Genomic DNA, 17,636 nt, shown 5'->3' on the forward strand with positions numbered 1-17,636 from the left:
TCATACCATGCTTAGAATGGCATATATTATTATGGTATCATTGTGTAATTATGTGTTTGTTTTGGTTTCTTCAAAGCCCTCATCTTTGAAGCACCCATATGATTATTATACACCATCAGTTGAGTATCTTTGTGTGCATAACATAATCTAAATCAATTTCATAATCCTACATCATTTGGTTTTGTCAATTGTTCCTTTTATTATGTAGTTAGATATATAAGGCTTGGACTGTGTGCTTTCCCCAGAAGAAGCTCCTCCTATGGTAAAGCATTATCTTTTTGATATAAAAGAGATTACTTAAAAGTATGCCATTATTCCTGTTCTTATTTTACTTCTCCCTTAGAAACACAAATATTGGCCTTTAGGAAATTATCCCAAAATAAAAGAGTGGACAGTAAATTTTAGGGCTATATGATATTACACTTAAATTAAACTTAAATGATTGACGGCTGCTAAGAAAAAGAAATATGAATTTCTAAAAAATGTTGGTTAAATTTTACTTGAAAGAATTTTGAGAAAAAACTTTTTTATGAAAATAAATCTAAAAAGCCACCAAATTCATCTAAAATAGAGCTATGAGCAAAAGTATTCTATATCATGGTGAAAAGTGATTAAGACTAGAACTTCTAGGTTCTACTTCAAATCTGCAAATGACTAATTCCATCACCTCAAGAGGGTAACTTACCCTCTTGAGGTGTCAGCTTCCTTGTCTCTGGCAGCCTCAGCCCGGATTAGATCTGGGCTCTTCTCAGCTATAACCACGAGGCTACATAGTTCACACTGATGTCTTTCAGATTTCTTCTCACATCATGGAACCGATTGCTGGACTTACCATTATTCTAAAAGACCCATGACCTGGGAAAAGGCTAGAATGTTCTGCAGAAAAAATTACACGGATTTAGTTGCCATACAAAACAAGGGGGAGATTGAGTACCTGAACAAGACGCTTCCCTTCAGTCCTAAATACTACTGGATAGGAATCCGGAAGGTAGGAGGGGCGTGGACCTGGGTAGGGACCAACAAATCTCTCACCCAAGAAGCGGAGAACTGGGGCGATGGGGAGCCCAACAACAAGAAGAGTAAAGAAGACTGTGTGGAGATCTACATCAAGAGGGAAAAAGACGCAGGGAAATGGAATGACGACGCCTGCCACAAAGCAAAGACAGCCCTCTGCTACACAGGTAGGAGGGAGCAGACTGCTTCTCTGAGAATGATGGCACTAACCCCATGGAAACCTGGGGGGGCAGAGCAGTTGCCAGGGCATTCTGAAATAAGTCCAGTCTTCTAAATAAGCTTGAGTCAGGTCACTTCTGAGCATTTTGGGTGTGGGAGGCTCGTCCCTATACCCAAAATCTATACCCCTGAATCACTTTTACATCAAGATGATAAATATATGTGGAAAGTAAGGAGGAAGAGCTAGACAACCAGTGTGGCTGATAATAAGGCAAGTGGAAGCAGAGAGATGGAACCAGCCAAGAGCTGAGGCTCACGTCACCTATTTCCTCCTCGTAAAGTAGACAGCTTGGTGCCATGTTTCCTTCTTGGCCTAATCTTATATAATTGTATATAATGAAACTTTGCAGTGTTTCATTATCTGTGGTGTATGAAAACTTCTGTAGAGACCATGATGACAGTTCCAAAGCAATCAACATTTTTTCCAAGTCATTTTTAACAGTGAAACATAGTTCATTTGGTCTCTTGTAAATTGGACTCTCTAGTAATGTAGCAGGTTCAGATTTTCTAATCTCTATTCAGTACTTTCTATAAAGAGAGGGATTGCCAAACATACTGCGGAAACGATTGGGGTCAGGTCATAGTTTAATCCACTTACTACCTTAAAATCAAAGAAATTTCAAGAGTTTCAATGTATGTCAGTAAGTTCCCTCAAATGTTATAGAGTATTAGCATTAGTAAATTCATTCTTAAAAGAATGTCTATGGCTGTATGACAAGTATATTGCATAAATAAAAATTTTAGCATATGATTTTTATGCAAAAAATGCTATTAATGTACAAATAAAATTTTCCTGTTTATTAAAGTAGTCACAGCCCCAAAGTTATCTATGTCTAAAGAAATGACTAGGAGTACTATAAAAGTATTCATCTTAATATAATTTCTCACCCCCTTAAAGCTTCTTGTCGACCCTGGTCATGCAGCGGCCATGGACAATGTATGGAAATCATCAATAATTACACCTGCAACTGTGATTTGGGGTACTACGGGCCCCAGTGTCAGTTCGGTAAGCCACTTTTGTTCCTTTGTTTCTTCCTATGTAAAGTATTGTAGTTTACGAAAGTTGGTTGAAGGAAAATCATACTAGCCATTCTGAGAAATGAGAAGTTTTGATCAGTAGGCTATGCTTGCACAATATTGTTACCTTTCCGTAAAGATTTCATAAGTCAGCATGAAGTTTCAATTCACTTCTCAAAAAGTCTTTTTGAGTGATACAAAGAATATTGCTTTGGGATAAAAGCTGTAAGGGTTACAATAATGAATCAGGTTTGGTAGGAATTCATAATCAAGTAAGCTTGCTGGATTCATTAGAACTCTGAAACTGAAAGAAACAATAACATTTTCATTAGGAGGGTGAGTTACCCAGAAGGTAATCTTGCTTTTTCACGTCATCCTCAAGATCATGACAGGGCAAGGCCAACAAGAAAAGTTCACGTCATGATATACAGTATCTGTTGGAAAATATAATAATAAATCCAATGCATTTACTTGGGCTGGCATTTCAGGGGGTGCAAGGACAAATCTATTACAGACCCTGACCTTAAAGGATTTACAGTTAAGTAGTGGAAATTATACATGCTTATAATTTAATGTGATGGAAAGCCAGATACGCTGGAGTAAGCCTGTGGAGACTGAAAGCTGCCTAATGAAGGAATCTGCCCTTTATTTGACAATGAGAGGCCACTTAGTATCTAAACACCTTCATTTAGGGCCATTACCCTAGAAGTGGTACATAAGATGGATTGAACAAAAAGAGAGAAGCTGGAGAGCATCATCAGGGGTCTATTGAAGTCATTCAGAGTCACGGTGGTAGAAACAGAAAGGAAAGAATTCGTAGATTCAAAGACATGGAGTCTTTGACCTAGTCAACTCACTACTGAAAGAAACTTCACGTCCTTCGATTGATACTGGTTGAGTTTCAGAACTATGTTTGAAGTATCTGGTGCATAAAATAGAAAATTATAATACGAAAAAAAGCAGTGCTTGCAATGAATAGATAAAGAATTAAAGCCAAAATAAATGTAAATGATCAACCAACTGGAACAGATCTGACTCATTTCAGTCAATTCCTGAGCCATGACTTCTACCAATACTTTACTTTCAATCGATTACTAAATTTAAAAAAATTCTTATGTCATTGGCATGCCCATTTCACTCCTTTTTGAAGATTTTACTCTGTTTTTGTCTTGGTTTCCATCATATCAGTCTTTCCTGGTTTTCTTTCTACCTATGATCGTTTCTCCTTGGGTTTCTTCATGGGCACTTATCCAAGCCCATACACTTATTATTATGTCTCACCTTCCATCTTTTGTCCATTGCTCTTCTAACTTTATGTGCCCCCTTTGGTCAAACCTAGCAACTTATGTGGACTCACAAATCTACATGAACTTTGGACTGACAAATATGTATCCAGCCCCGAACTCCAAATACGCTAAGCATAACCTTAGGGATGCCCAAAAGACTGAAAAATCAATTGTCCCCAGCCAGCTTTCCTTTTTTTATTCCTTATCTCAGTGTGTGGTTCCACGATTTATATGGGTACTCTGGTATAAAACTCTCTCACCTCCCCTTACATTTATGCAAAGTAACACACTACTCCTTTTTTTTTTTTAAACACCTTTATTGGAGTATAATCTTAACAATGGTGTGTTAGTTTCTGCTTTATAACAAAGTGAATCAGCTATATATATATACATATATCCCTGTATCACCTCGCTCTTGAGCCTCCCTCCCACCCTCCCTATCTCACCTCTCTAGGTGGTCACAAAGCACCGAGCTCATCTCCCTGTGCTATGCGGCTGCTTCTCACTAGCTATCGGTTTTTTATTTGATAGTGTATATATGTACATGCCACTCTCTCACTTTGTCCCAGCTTACCCTTCCCCCTCCCCGTGTCCTCAAGTCCATTCTCTAGTAGGTCTGCATCTTTATTCCCGCCCTGCCCCTAGGTTCTTCATGACCACTTTCCATTTTTTAAGATTCCATATATATGTGTTAGCATATGGTATTTGTTTTTCTCTTCTGACTTACTTCATTCTGTATGACAGACTCTAGGTCCATCCACCCCACTACAAATAACTCAATTTCGTTTGAGTAATATTCCATTGTATATATGTGCCACATCTTCTTTATCCAATCATCTGTCAATGGACACTTAGGTTGCTTCCATGTCTTGGCTATTGTAAATAGAGCTGCAATGAATATTGTGGTACATGACCCTTTTTGAATTATGGTTTTCTCAGGGTATATGTCCAGTAGTGGGATTGCTGGGTCGTATGGTAGTTCTATTTTTAGTTTTTTAAGGAACCTCCATACTGTTCTCCATAGTGGTTGTATCAATTTACATTCCCACCAACAGTGCAAGAGGGTTCCCTTTTCCCCACACCCTCTCCAGAATTTATTGTTTGTAGATTTTTTGATGATGGCCATTCTGACTGGTGTGAGGTGATACCTCATTGTAGTTTTGATTTGTATTTCTCTAATGATTAGTGATGCTGAGCATTCCTTCATGCGTTTTTTGGCAATCTGTATATCTTCTTTGGAGAAATGTCTCTTTAGGTCTTCTGCCCATTTTTGGATTGGGTTGTTTGTTTTTTTGATATTGAGCTGCATGAAATGCTTGTAAATTTTGGAGATTAATCCTTTGTCAGTTGCTTCATTTGCAAATATTTTCTCCAATTCTGAGGGTCGTCTTTTCATCTTGTTTATGGTTTCTTTTGCTGTGCAAAAGCTTTGAAGTTTCATTAGGTCCCATTTGTTTATTTTTGTTTTTATTTCCATTTCTCTAGGAGGTGGGTCAAAAAGGATATTGCTGTGATTTATGTCACTGAGTGTTCTGCCTATGTTTTCCTCTAAGAGTTTGATAGTGTCTGGCCTTACATTTAGGTCTTTAATCCATTTTGAGTTTACTTTTGTGTATGGTGTTAGGGAGTGTTCTAATTTCATTCTTTTACATGTAGCTGTCCAGTTTTCCCAGCACCACTTATTGAAGAGGCTGTCTTTTCTCCATTGTATATTCTTGCCTCCTTTATCAAAAACAAGGTGACCATAGGTGTGTGGGCTTATCTCTGGGCTTTCTATCCTGTTCCATTGATCTATCTTTCTGTTTTTGTGCCAGTACCATACTGTCTTGATTACTGTAGCTTTGTAGTACAGTCCGAAGCCTGGGAACCTGATTCCTCCAGCTCCACTTTTCTTTCTCAAGATTGCTTCGGCTATTTGTGGTCTTTTGTGTTTCCATACAAATTGTGAATTTTTTTGTTCTAGTTCTGTGAAAAATGCCATTGGTAGTTTGATAGGGATTGCAATCAATCTGTAGATTGCTTTGGGTAGTATAGTCATTTTCACAATATTGATTCTTCCAATCCAAGAATATGGTATATCTCTCCATCTGTTTGCATCATCTTTCAATTCTTTCATCAGTGTCTTATAGTTTTCTGCATACAGGTCTTTTGTCTCCTTAGGTAGGTTTATTCTTAGGTATTTTATTCTTTTTGTTTCAATGGTAAATGGGAGTGTTTCCTTAATTTCACTTTCAGAAATTTCTTCATTAGTGTATAGGAATGCAAGAGATTTCTGTGCATTAATTTTGTATCCTGCAACTTTACCAAATTCATTGATTAGCTCTAGTAGTTTTCTGGTAGCATCTTTCAGATTCTCTATGTATAGCATCATGTCATCTGCAAAGAGTGACAGTTTTACTTCTTCTGTTCCTATTTGGATTCCTTTTATTTCTTTTTCTTCTCTGATTGCTGTGGCTAAGACTTCCAAAACTATGTTGAATAAGAGTGGTGAGAGTGGGCAACCTTGTCTTGTTCCTGATCTTAGTGGAAATGGTTTCAGTTTATCACCATTGTGGATGATGTTGGCTGTGGGGTTGTCGTATATGGCCTTTATTATGTTGAGGTAAGTTCCCTCTATGCCTATTTTCTGGAGGGTTTTTATCATAAATGGGTGTTGAATTTTGTCAAAAGCTTTTTCTGCTTCTACTGAGACGATCATATGTTTTTTCTTCTTCAATTTGTTAATATGGTGTATCACATTGATTGATTTGCGTATATTGAAGAATCCTTGCATTCCTGGGATAAGCCCCACTTCATCATGGTGTATGATCCTTTTAATGTGCTGTTGGATTCTGTTTGCTAGTATTTTGTTGAGGATTTTTGCATCTATGTTCATCAGTGTTATTGGCCTGTAGTTTTCTTTCTTTGTGACATCTTTGTCTGGTTTTGGTATCAGGGTGATGGTGGCCTCATAGAAGGAGTTTGGAGTGTTCCTCCCTCTGCTATATCTTGGAAGAGTTTGAGAAGGATAGGTGTTAGCTCTTCTCTAAATGTTTGATAGAATTTGTCTGTGAAGCCATCTGGTCCTGGGCTTTTTTTTTGTTGGAAGGTTTTTAATCACAATTTCAATTTCAGTGCTTGTGACTGGTCTGTTCATATTTTCTATTTCTTCCTGGTTCAGTCTTGGAAGGTTACTACTCATTTTTATAACTTACTGTTTCTCCAATTTGTCTTCTACTCATTAACTCTACACTATTGCCTTCATTATCTTCCTCCTAGATTATTGCAGTCATTTCTGAGCTGAGTTCCACATCTTTAAATTAGCTCCTCTCAAATATATTATTCATACTATAGGCAATCTGATCAATTTTAAATATTAAGTAAACATCACACATATGTGACCATCCACCCTTTAGTTTCTACCTACCATTCGTCCTACAGAATAAAATCTAAACTCCTCAAGGCATAGAGTAATGTTTGATATATAGTAGATACTCATTAAACCAATGAAAAAAGATAAAGGCATTTTGTCTTAGCTCCTATCTTTCTCCCTAATCTCATCTCACATCACCCCTTGCCTCCTCTTTCCTTCTAGTAACATCAAAGTGCTTGTAGTTCTCCACACTTACCATATTGCTTTGTATATCAATCATTGACTTGCTCAGGGCTTTCTCATTTTGCACATGACTAACACACCTGTTCATCTGGAAGATAACAGTTCAGGGACCATTTCTCTCAGGAAGCTTTCTTTGGATGCCAAGACAGGCTAAGCATCCCTGTTCTGTGTTCCAATAGCTCCATATATTTCTTTCTTATTTATCCCACATTTGTTGAAGTCATCGATTTTCTTGTCTGTATTCCCCAGTAGACTGACAGCAACTTGAGATCAGTCAGAATCTTATTTATCACTGCATCTGTAAGATTGAGACTAGGCACTTGCTTGTGGGCATGAACTGTATGGGACAACATAAGTTACTTTAATTTGGACTTGTACTGTATATGGAAAATATTAAAATTCTTCTCATTTCTTGAATTCATTCTTCATTGAACTTTCAAGAAGAAGTTTAAAATGATGGCTTAAATTTGATAAGGAATAAGACACAAGAGTTGCAATATTTGCCTAAATGACATGGCAGGGTCTAAAACATGAAGATTGAATTCCAAGTCTTAATTTGATCTATTACACCACCAATCAGGCAAGGAAGTAGACATACTTTCTGGAGAGGACTGGCAAAATCAAAAGAACTAAAGTTCTGGAACTGAGCTAGAGATGGGGAAGACAGAATCCAGGCTAAGATGCTTCCTAAAGCTTTTATCTTCTCCCCTTTTAAAGAAGACCAGTTATGGACACCCAGTCTTTCTCCGAACTTCCTATTTTCAACAGTCTAGTATACTCAGGGGCTTTGATGTGACAGTTATTTCCAAACTGAGCTGGTCATTCCCACTTAAACCTATCTATATTTAAAGGCTCTCTCCCCAGGTAATGCCAAAGATAATAAGATTACCTAATGTTTAATTAAAGCTTCCTATGAGCCAGGCTCTAAGTCCTTGACTTGCATTAAATTATTTAATTCCCACACCAACTTTAGGAAGTCAATACAATTATCATTATCCCTCTTTCAGAGATAAAGAAGCTAAGCTGAAGGGTTAAGTCACCGTGCTTAAAGGCACTTGTTTATCAAGTATCAGAGCTAAGATTCAAACCCAGTCATCAGGTCCCTGGAACACTGCCCAGTGTTTTTTTTTTCTTATTGAAGTGACTCAGTGTGAGCCTTTGGAGGCCCCAGAGCTGGGTACCATGGCCTGTATTCACCCTTTGGGAAACTTCAGCTTCACATCACAGTGTGCCTTCAACTGCTTTGAGGGAACAGACATAGTTGGGATTGAAGAAACCACTTGTGGACCATTTGGAAACTGGTCATCTCCAAAGCCAACATGTCGAGGTGAGTTACTGTTCAGACTAGAGGTTTAGTCATGGCAATCCTGTGTTTATAGACTGAGAAAATGTAGTAGAGTCTTGCTAAGAAGTCTGTATCCTCTTTTGAAGCATAATTTAACCTAACTTAGATTATACTGTGATGATTTTCAAAGAGGTTATTTTTACTAATTAAACAGAAAAACCACAAACAAAAAATAACAACCAAATATCTCTGAGACTACGTCACAGAATATATATATAATTTTCAGCAATACAGTGTGGTTATACTGTGTTTTTTTTTAATTTTTTTATTTATGGCTGTGTTGGGTCTTCGTTTCTGTGCGAGGGCTTTCTCTAGTTGTGGCAAGCAGGGGTCACTCTTCATCGCGGTGCGTGGGCCTCTCACTATCGTGGCCTCTCTTGTTGCGGTGCACAGGCTCCAGACGCACAGGCTCAGTAATTGTGGCTCATGGGCCCAGTCGCTCCACGGCATGTGGGATCTTCCCAGACCAGGGCTCGAACCCGCGTCCCCTGCATTGGCAGGCAGACTCTCAACCACTGCGCCACCAGGGAAGCCCTATACTGCATTTTTATTTTATTTTATTTTTATTTTCTCATTGCTATGGCATAAATAATCAGTCTTGCTGAACTGCAGTTGAATTTTTGTTGTTCTCTCCTTTCAATAACACCTATTTTATGTGGTGTCCTACTTAACAGCAAGCAATTTCCTTTTTTCGAGTCGGGGGGCTAGAGGTCTTTTTTGATTGTTTTATTTGGTTTATTCTTAAAATCATTTTTTAGATTTCCTCCTCCATGAACTCTCAGGAGAATAGCAAATTCTATGAAAAACAAAAACACAATCTCTTGATTTTTTTTTTCATTTGAAATATGGTGTTCTTTGGTTTTTTCTTTTTTACTGTCAAGAAGATTATCCCTTTAGGGGAAAAACTGGTGGTGTCTAAACTTGCGAAGTTTTGGTTACATTTTCTACATTTATGCTTTTGACTCACTTGTTTAAGTGGCTGAATTCTCAAAAGAACTATCCAAATCATTTTTTGAAATCATAGAACTAATTGACCAACCTGCTGAATTTTATAAAAGTTGAGGGACTTGCTTCAGAGAATGGGGATGTTTTTCAAAACTGCTTGGGTAGACTTTAGAAGAGGTGAAAGAGTGAAAATTCTCTACATTCATTGATAATGCACCATAAGAGCTCTTGAGGCCAAGGCCACGTAGCATGGCACTTCCAGCAGATGGAGTGTTACCAGGGCTGGGGCAGCAATCTGAAAGAGCCAACCCTCCCCTCCTCTCCCCAATGCCCCCCTGCCCACCCAGGGCTTTCTGTGTTCTCCTGGCTTCACCTCTGACTCACCACTCTCCATCATTCTCAAGAAAATAAACTCTGGAAGCATCATCAGAAGTAATTTCTAGAAATTAGAAATGTTAGATTCATGTCAATGGCTCCACAGTTGAGTTAGGCAGTTTGCCTAAAAACTGTTTGTCATGGGAGGGTCTCTGCTCAGAAATACTGATTTTTTTCTTTTTCACTGAAGTGATTCATTGTGAGCCTCTAACAGCACCCGATTTTGGAACCATGGACTGTAATCACCCCCTGGTCAACTTCGGCTTTACCTCCATGTGTACCTTCAGCTGCTCAGAAGGAGCTGAGTTAATTGGGGAAAAGAAAACTATTTGTGGATCATCTGGAAATTGGTCCAGCCCTAGTCCAATATGTCAAAGTGAGTAAGTTTGCCTCAATATATTAAAGACTTAAAGAGGTAGCTGATTGATAAGCAGATGGTGGGGAAAGATAGATTAAACTTTTAAGTTTATTTTGCTAAATGTATGTCACTTAAAAACATTTGTACACATTAATTTACCATAAAATCCTTGGCTGCTCTTGCCTCTTCCTTCAATGACAGTGATTTCCCTTTTTTTTTCAGCCAATTATCAACTCCTTCTATCTTAACCCTTAACATCTAAACTCACTGTCTATACCGACTTATTTCTTATCCATTTTTCTATTCCACTACAATCTCACTTCTCTGTTAGTCTACTAAAATGTCTCTACAAAAGTCACCAATGACCACCTAATTCCCAAAGTAATGGATACTTCTCAATTATCACTAAGCTGATGCCTCCCAAATCTGTCTGTGCATAAGAGGATGTGTCTTCCTCATCTCTATATACCCTCCACCTGACACAGCACCTGGAAATAGATGCTAAATTAATCCACGTTAAATTAGCATGTGAAAGAATAGCTACCCATGTTTTCTCTGAAGACTATCTATACCAGTGACAGAAGTCTTTAAATGGTAGGATTTGTAGAAGCTGATCTCTCTGTGGCCCAGGGCCAGGAAGTGAGGTAGAGAACTGGGGACATGGCATGGGGTCTTTAGGGGAGGATTGTACATCAGGCTTATGGGGCATTTCCTTTTAAGGCTGGACTACTGTCCGTTTCCTCATCCTCACGCAGCCCATAGGTGTCCTTTGTTTGGATCCTCTGGGAACTTGCACCTCCTTTCCATTATACATTTCGGTGTGGGGATGGAAGCACCTTGAAAGGGTTCATCAAAGTAATGTGAAGAATAAGGGACAGTCAGATGCTGTGCCAATATACAAAAGTAAGTTTCTTCAATTGGTGGTATCAGAAGATAGGTTTTTTCATATCAGTATTTTTTCAGTAAAGGTCCCCACATGAACTTAGTTCATACTTATAAGAGGATATATAGATGTACCCTTTTACTTATTTATGAGGGAAATGGTAGGACTACATCATTTGAAAGACAGATTAGTGCAGGTCCTTGGCATGTAACAGCATGTGCATATGTCTGCACAGCTGCTTCAAAGCATTAATAGATTCCTTTTTTTTAACATCTTTACTGGAGTATAATTGCTTTACAATGGTGTGTTAGTTTCTGCTTTATAAAAAAGTGAATCAGCTATACATATACGTATATCCCCATTGCAGCTCTATTTACAATAGCCAGGACAGAGAATAGATTCCTTTTATTGATAAGTTGCCTGGTTCAGATCACTGGCTTTTATTTTTCCTGAAGTTGTACTTAACTTTTTAGCTCTTCTCTGTGTTTGAGTCCCAACCACTGAACAAGGCCATGGAGCTAAATACAATGATGACCACTTTTTGCCAAAATATTTAGGTACATCTCTCAGGAATTCCATGAATCACAAATCTGTGTATTGAGATTCTATAGGTGTTGAGCTAGAAAAGCTGGTCTAGTCTTTTCTCTGCTATAGACTCATCATGGGCTTTCCCATGCCGATTTCCTCATCTGTCAAATAGCATCAAATGGACAATTATTAGAAGATGTAAGAAGGAAGAAAGTTTAATGTCATGAGAAGGCACTAAGGAAATAATGCTTGTGGCCTCATACTACATGCCTTACTGATTTCTCTTGCAGAAGTGGACAGGAATTTCTCAATAGTCAAGGAGAGTGACTATAACCCCCTCTTCATTCCGGTGGCAGTCATGGTTACCACATTCTGTGGGTTGGCATTTATCATTTGGCTGGCAAGGAGATTAAAAAAAGGTATGTGAGTTTACCTTCATACAAAAATAATACAACTTTAAAGTGGAAAAAAACATAGAAACCCACAGGAAATTAAGTACGAAAGCCTCAGCTAAAGCAGGATACCAAGCTCTGGGTTCTATAGACATCAGTCTCTGGAGATGTGTGAAGCAGCTCAGAACACACTTTCATCAAAACAAGTTGGCTGATTTTTGCTTTTCATTCTGACAAATCTTCTAAAAATGCCTACTGTCTTCAAGGTACCTTGCTAACACCGTTGCCAGGGTGTTAACAGACAAATGAGAAATTGTAGTGGTTCTTTGCTATTATTTAATTCTAAAAAACAAAAAAAAGGATACGTGATCTTGTCCTATAAGAGCCTACATGTTTTTGATTTCAGTGCAATTACACTAGGAAGTGAATCTAATGTCCCATAAGGTTTTCAAAGCACTCCTCCCAAATACCTAGCCTTGTCAAGAGTCAGATACCTGTCTGGCTCCTGACATGTGGGAGTTGTATTGTCCCTTAGGGAAATCTCCACATTTTCTCCCCAGTGTCTATTCACCAAGGTTACAGCTTTAACCAAATGTACCCCATACTCATGCTTTCCATCCACTCTGGACTAGAGAAGAGGGATTAAGGAGGGCTGCCTCAAGAAACTAGTATCTGCTGCTTGGAATAGTAGATGAAACACCACTGGAGAAGAACAACAGCATCACTGCCCCCACCTCCCTCCTGAGTGTGTCCAAACCCTCAAGTGGGACAAACCTTCCAGTTACAGGCCCATAGACAGGCAGGCCTTGGGTATGTGCTGCCACATTTGGCCAAAGTCATCAGACAGACACATTCAAGATTACGACATGTATGGATATTAGGCAGCTTTAAAGATAACCCTGCTTCAAGTTCAGGGGCCATCAATGACCTCAAAACAACTGCTAAACAACTGCTCTGTGTTGCCTCTGTGGGGCCATTTTAATTTCAGTTCCATCAAATTAATTAGTATGTATTCTATTCCATGAATATGGTATGTAAAGGCTGTCGCACCACCTATTCTTACTGGCAACTGCAGGAATATTATCTACCAATCCCTAATGGTCTTCTGCTATGACCTGATCTTTCATTCCAAATTTAAGACTAAGGGTACTAGAGTAGTTTTATAACCAACCCAGAAACACAGTGGACGGGGGTGCTGTTGATGTGCAAGAACTTCAGTAACTGTAAAGTAAGAGCCCTGAGCAGTTAAAATGTCTCTGTTCTTGCTCTTGGAACTTCCATTGTCTTAGAGTACTATGCTATTTACTTAAATATGGCATTAAGGCAAAAAAAGAATGAGATTCTTCTCCCACCGTTGATTATCCTTTCCATTGAGACTTAAAGACTGCCCCCAATCATCCTTTCTTTCCTCCTGCCTTGAGTGACCTTGGCAGAAGTGAGGGGGTTGAGAATAGAGTGGGTAATTTACACTCCACCCTCTGGGATAAGAGGGCTATTATCTAAGTAATCATTAAGGACTTTGGGGCTGGGAGTCACCTTAGTAAGGAGATATTCTCAAATTCCAAAATCTTTTAATAAATGTTAGTAGAATAAAAAGAATAGAATTGAAGTCATGTGTATTTAGTTGTGGGGTGCAGGAGGTGGGATGCTGCCTAAGGCTGTACTATAAGCAGTGGTGAGAAAAGCAGTGGGGTTGTTTTGCAATTTTTTTTACCCTGGAGTCATTTCTGTACAAGATCTCAAACTGATAACTTGAAAACTGCATGCCCCTACTGGGGGAATCAGTGTGGGGCAAACAGGAAACAGATAACGGGCACTTAGGCTAGTTACAATTACGCCAACAAAGAGCACAAGAGAACAGAAACCCCAAAAGATCACTGACTTTGTAGGAAAGTCAGGGTATTTTTAATCACACACTAAATAGTCTTCATTTGTGAAACATCTTCTGATAGCTCCAACTTTCAAGTGACTTTGCCTTCTAAAACTTTTAGTTGTAAGTTAGTTCTTTGAAACACGAAGAATATTTTTCCTATAGAGACAATTATTAGAAATGATGGATAGGTTCCCAGGCTAACCCCCTAGAGCTTTTCTAATACAATAAATCTGCATGTATACAGTATTCATCAATCTGATAATTTTATAGGCTTTTGGTGTTCCAAAAGCTGGAAAAAGGGGACAAGCAAATATTTAGAGCACAGTAGCCAATGAAATGACCAGACTCTTGACCCTTGTCCTGTCCTCAGATGGATCTTCTGAACCTGTACTTTGGCCCCTGCCCTAGTTGTCTTAATACCCAGACTTCAGCTCCTTTTTTCGGAGAAGGGAATAAGGGTGGGCTCTAGAAACATGCCTCCCTGTGCATGGGCTTGTCTAGAAATATTTTTTTACTCCTAGCACCATCATTCTCTGATTAGTCATCATTACTGGCCCTGTTCAGTAAATGAGGAAACTGAAGCAATGATGTTTTAGGCCAAATCTCTGAAATTCCATATCAGCAGGGGCCAGAGTCAGAGATCAGACTCCCATCCAGATATGCTCCCTAAAACCACTGGTCTTCAGATTAATAAGGCTCTATTTTTTTTACCCACAGAAGAACTGTTTACCTGAACCAACACACAGGGTGAGAACAGGGCACAAAACTGAACACAGGCCTCTTAGTTCCCTTTTTCTTGAAAAAGAAACTTTCTCAATAGGAACAGATTCTTGCTCATGTATGTGTTTCACTGTTCCTAAAAGAAAAATATATTCATATGAAAATGAATGGAATCTGAAATTCATTCAGATTTAATTCTCCCTGCTCAAGTGCTTTTGGCTCATGTCACCAGCAGGCTAAATTTTGGAAGAAATAATTAAAGTAGTAATTTCTAACATTTTAAAGGTTTAAAACAAGAATTGAGCACTATGTATGCTCTAGGCCCTGGCCTAAATACTTTGAATACATTTTATCAACTCAGTGAGGAAAATATAATTATCATGCCCCTTTCACAGATGAAGAAATGGTAGCTTAGAGAGAATAAGTAGCTATTCAAAGACACCCTACAGTTGGCAAAAAAGAACCTGGACCCAGACTGGATGATCTGGAGCTCTGCTTTATAGACACAGAAATATATTGCCTCCCAGTGATTTTTTTCTCCTCAAAAAACATTTTTTGCTTTTATTTCCTCTGGAGCCTAGCCCTGCAGTTCATTCATCTACTTATTTATAGTCTGCTTTTTTCAAAAAGAATGTAAGATAGTTTACCAAATGCATTCAACACAGCAAATTAAAATTAGTTTAAAAGTAAGAAAAATAAGGCCAAAATTTAGAATACCAAAAATAAGTCAGAGCCAGGGGTAAAGTTAGGATAGAAGAGGATTTCAGATCTGGCTGAGTTTCCTTGTAGCCAGTCAAAGAAGGAAACATAACCAGTAATGATACTCACTGTGTTTGTAAGATAAGAACACAGTGGTTACCCAGATGAGGCATGTAGTTCCTACCACTGAGACCTGAGTGTAATTTCTCTTGTGGATTTTCACAGAGAAGATGGCGTGCAGTGTAATGATACATATTCTTACAGTATTAGCAGCTGAATCTCTTAGGGAAGAATCTGCAGGTAGGATGAGATGGCAGATCGTGATGTGTAAACACAAGAATGGGTACATGGGGCCTGATCATCGGATAGTTCAGGCTGGACTTGTCTTTATGAGCAGTACAGCGGATGAAACGGTGCTCTGAGAAGCATCTGCATGAATGAGTCTGTTCTGAATAAGTATCTACCACTGTTCGAATTAGAACATTAAGACAGTACCTCAAATCCCCTTACACACCATGCGGTCCACCTAACAAATACAAAATACACTTCAAGAAACAGTTTTGAGAGAGGGAATCTCCCTTCTCCCTAAGTATAAAAAATTGAAATTGTCTACTTTTTTCTGATGCCATTTTTCTCTTCTATTTTTAGGCAAAAAGTCTCGGAGAAGGTAAGTTTTATCAGCAAGAAGTTTTGATATCTGTTGATGTCTTCTCTACCCTCTTCTTACAGAGGGTAAGTATTAAGTATCTTAATACTTGCTGTTATAGCTAGACACATTAACTCCTTAATAGTTATTTACATGGGGTCTCATCCAAATGAAGTTTCCAGATAAAGTAATAAATCTACTAACCTTCCTTAAAAGCTGTCAGTTTTTTTAGTGTTAGAGGAGCTGAATGAATGAATGAATGAACAAGTAATGCCCTATTAAGAAGGGGTAGTTTATGTAAAGACAGTTTTTTCTGATTGCTTCTGAATTTTCTTTGAGGATTGGAAGCATTATGTTTATTTCTTCTTATTCTGGCTGAACATGGGGGCAATGCTAAATACAGTATTCAGGAAACATTCAAGTCAACAAGGATTTATTGAAAAACTAATGAATCCCAGGCTCTAAGAACAAGGTATAATTCCAGACACCAGGCCCTCAGCACCTAGCACAAGATGGCAAATGACCTCTGATAGGCATTGACCTTCAGAAATGTGGGGAGCCTGAATTCTACTTGCAGCTTCCCCCAAAGAGGGGGAAGTTTTTTGGCTTGTTCTTGACCCTCAGATTTCTTCAATTGCAGAAACACATACATGTGAAAATACAAGGCCCACCGGGCAGAAATGAAGATAGCAAAACACTTCTCAGTTTCAGGGTTTAGTGACTTGCTTTGAAATATTAAGAAGGAAAGTATAAGTCAAATGAACAATGGAGACGAGACTTTGGTGACAGACTACCCAGCTAGACAACTGGGTACCTTTCCAAATGCTGGAGGAAATGAAGCAAGATGGTGCCTGAGGAGGTTGGTTTCTTGTTCAGGCAACCATCCTACCAACCACAGATTGTTACTGACAAGTCCTTAGTAGTTTAGTGAGCTGTACTTTAAAGTACAAAAGAAAAAGTGGAGAGACAGAAGGCAACAGAGGACAATTATAAAGTAATTTATAAGCCGTATGAAGGAGTATGGACTTAATCTTGAGGTCTTTGGGGTATTAGTAACAGGGGTTGAAGCAGGTGAATGTCATGCTGAAATTTGCATCTTGGGAGGATCACTCTGCATAAAAGTATGCAAACATGGGAGATGAATGTCTCTGGGGGCAAAGAACTGTTTTGGAGGTATTTGAAGTTATTAGGTTAAAGCCGATGATGCCTGTCTAGGGCAATAGCAATGAGGGTGAGTTCATGAGATAACTGGTGGTAGAATCAACTGAATATGATTATTAATTGGCTAAGAGAGAGGGAGAAGAATCAAGTAAGTTGCCGTGGTTCTGATCTGGGAACTGGTGGGTGGTTACCATCTCTACTGTATTATTTACTGAGAAGGGAACACGAAAGAATGAGAAGTTTTGGAGGTGGCAATCATGGGTTCAGTTTTGTACCTGTTAAAATTTAGGTGTCTGTGGTTCAACCGTAATCCGTTGATTCTATCTGTAGCAAAAGGGCTACCTTGGGGCAGAAGAAATGGATTTGTAGGTTCTCACATTATAGGAGGTAATTGTATCTCAGGAGCAGGTACAATCACTCAGGGAGTATGTGCAGTGTGAGAATGGAAGAGGGTGTGGGAGAGAGGGTAGGAGCCAGAGGAAGGTCAATATCAAACAAGTCAGCTAAGGTAAAGGCGAATGGGAAGAGGTTCCCAGAGATGTAGAAGGAAAATGAGGAAAGTACGGGGTCATGATCCTAA

At 38.7% G+C, this 17,636-nt stretch overlaps 1 protein-coding gene across 1 annotated transcript in view; it reads left to right on the forward strand.

The window, feature by feature from the left end:
• SELL (selectin L) overlaps positions 1 to 17,636 on the forward strand; it is a gene marked incomplete at both ends in the record, with an annotated part of 61,136 nt that overhangs the window by 7,134 nt on the left and 36,366 nt on the right. Inside the window, 7 exons of the mRNA XM_079723838.1 lie at positions 795 to 1,181; positions 2,132 to 2,239; positions 8,273 to 8,458; positions 9,987 to 10,172; positions 11,856 to 11,984; positions 15,475 to 15,549; positions 15,898 to 15,916. Coding sequence (XP_079579964.1) covers positions 795 to 1,181; positions 2,132 to 2,239; positions 8,273 to 8,458; positions 9,987 to 10,172; positions 11,856 to 11,984; positions 15,475 to 15,549; positions 15,898 to 15,916 — 1,090 coding nt within the window. The remainder of the gene's footprint in view (positions 1 to 794; positions 1,182 to 2,131; positions 2,240 to 8,272; positions 8,459 to 9,986; positions 10,173 to 11,855; positions 11,985 to 15,474; positions 15,550 to 15,897; positions 15,917 to 17,636) is intronic.

The sequence above is a fragment of the Hyperoodon ampullatus genome, assembly GCF_949752795.1.
Source record: "Hyperoodon ampullatus genome assembly, chromosome: 2".
Classification (NCBI taxonomy): Eukaryota; Metazoa; Chordata; class Mammalia; order Artiodactyla; family Ziphiidae; genus Hyperoodon; species Hyperoodon ampullatus.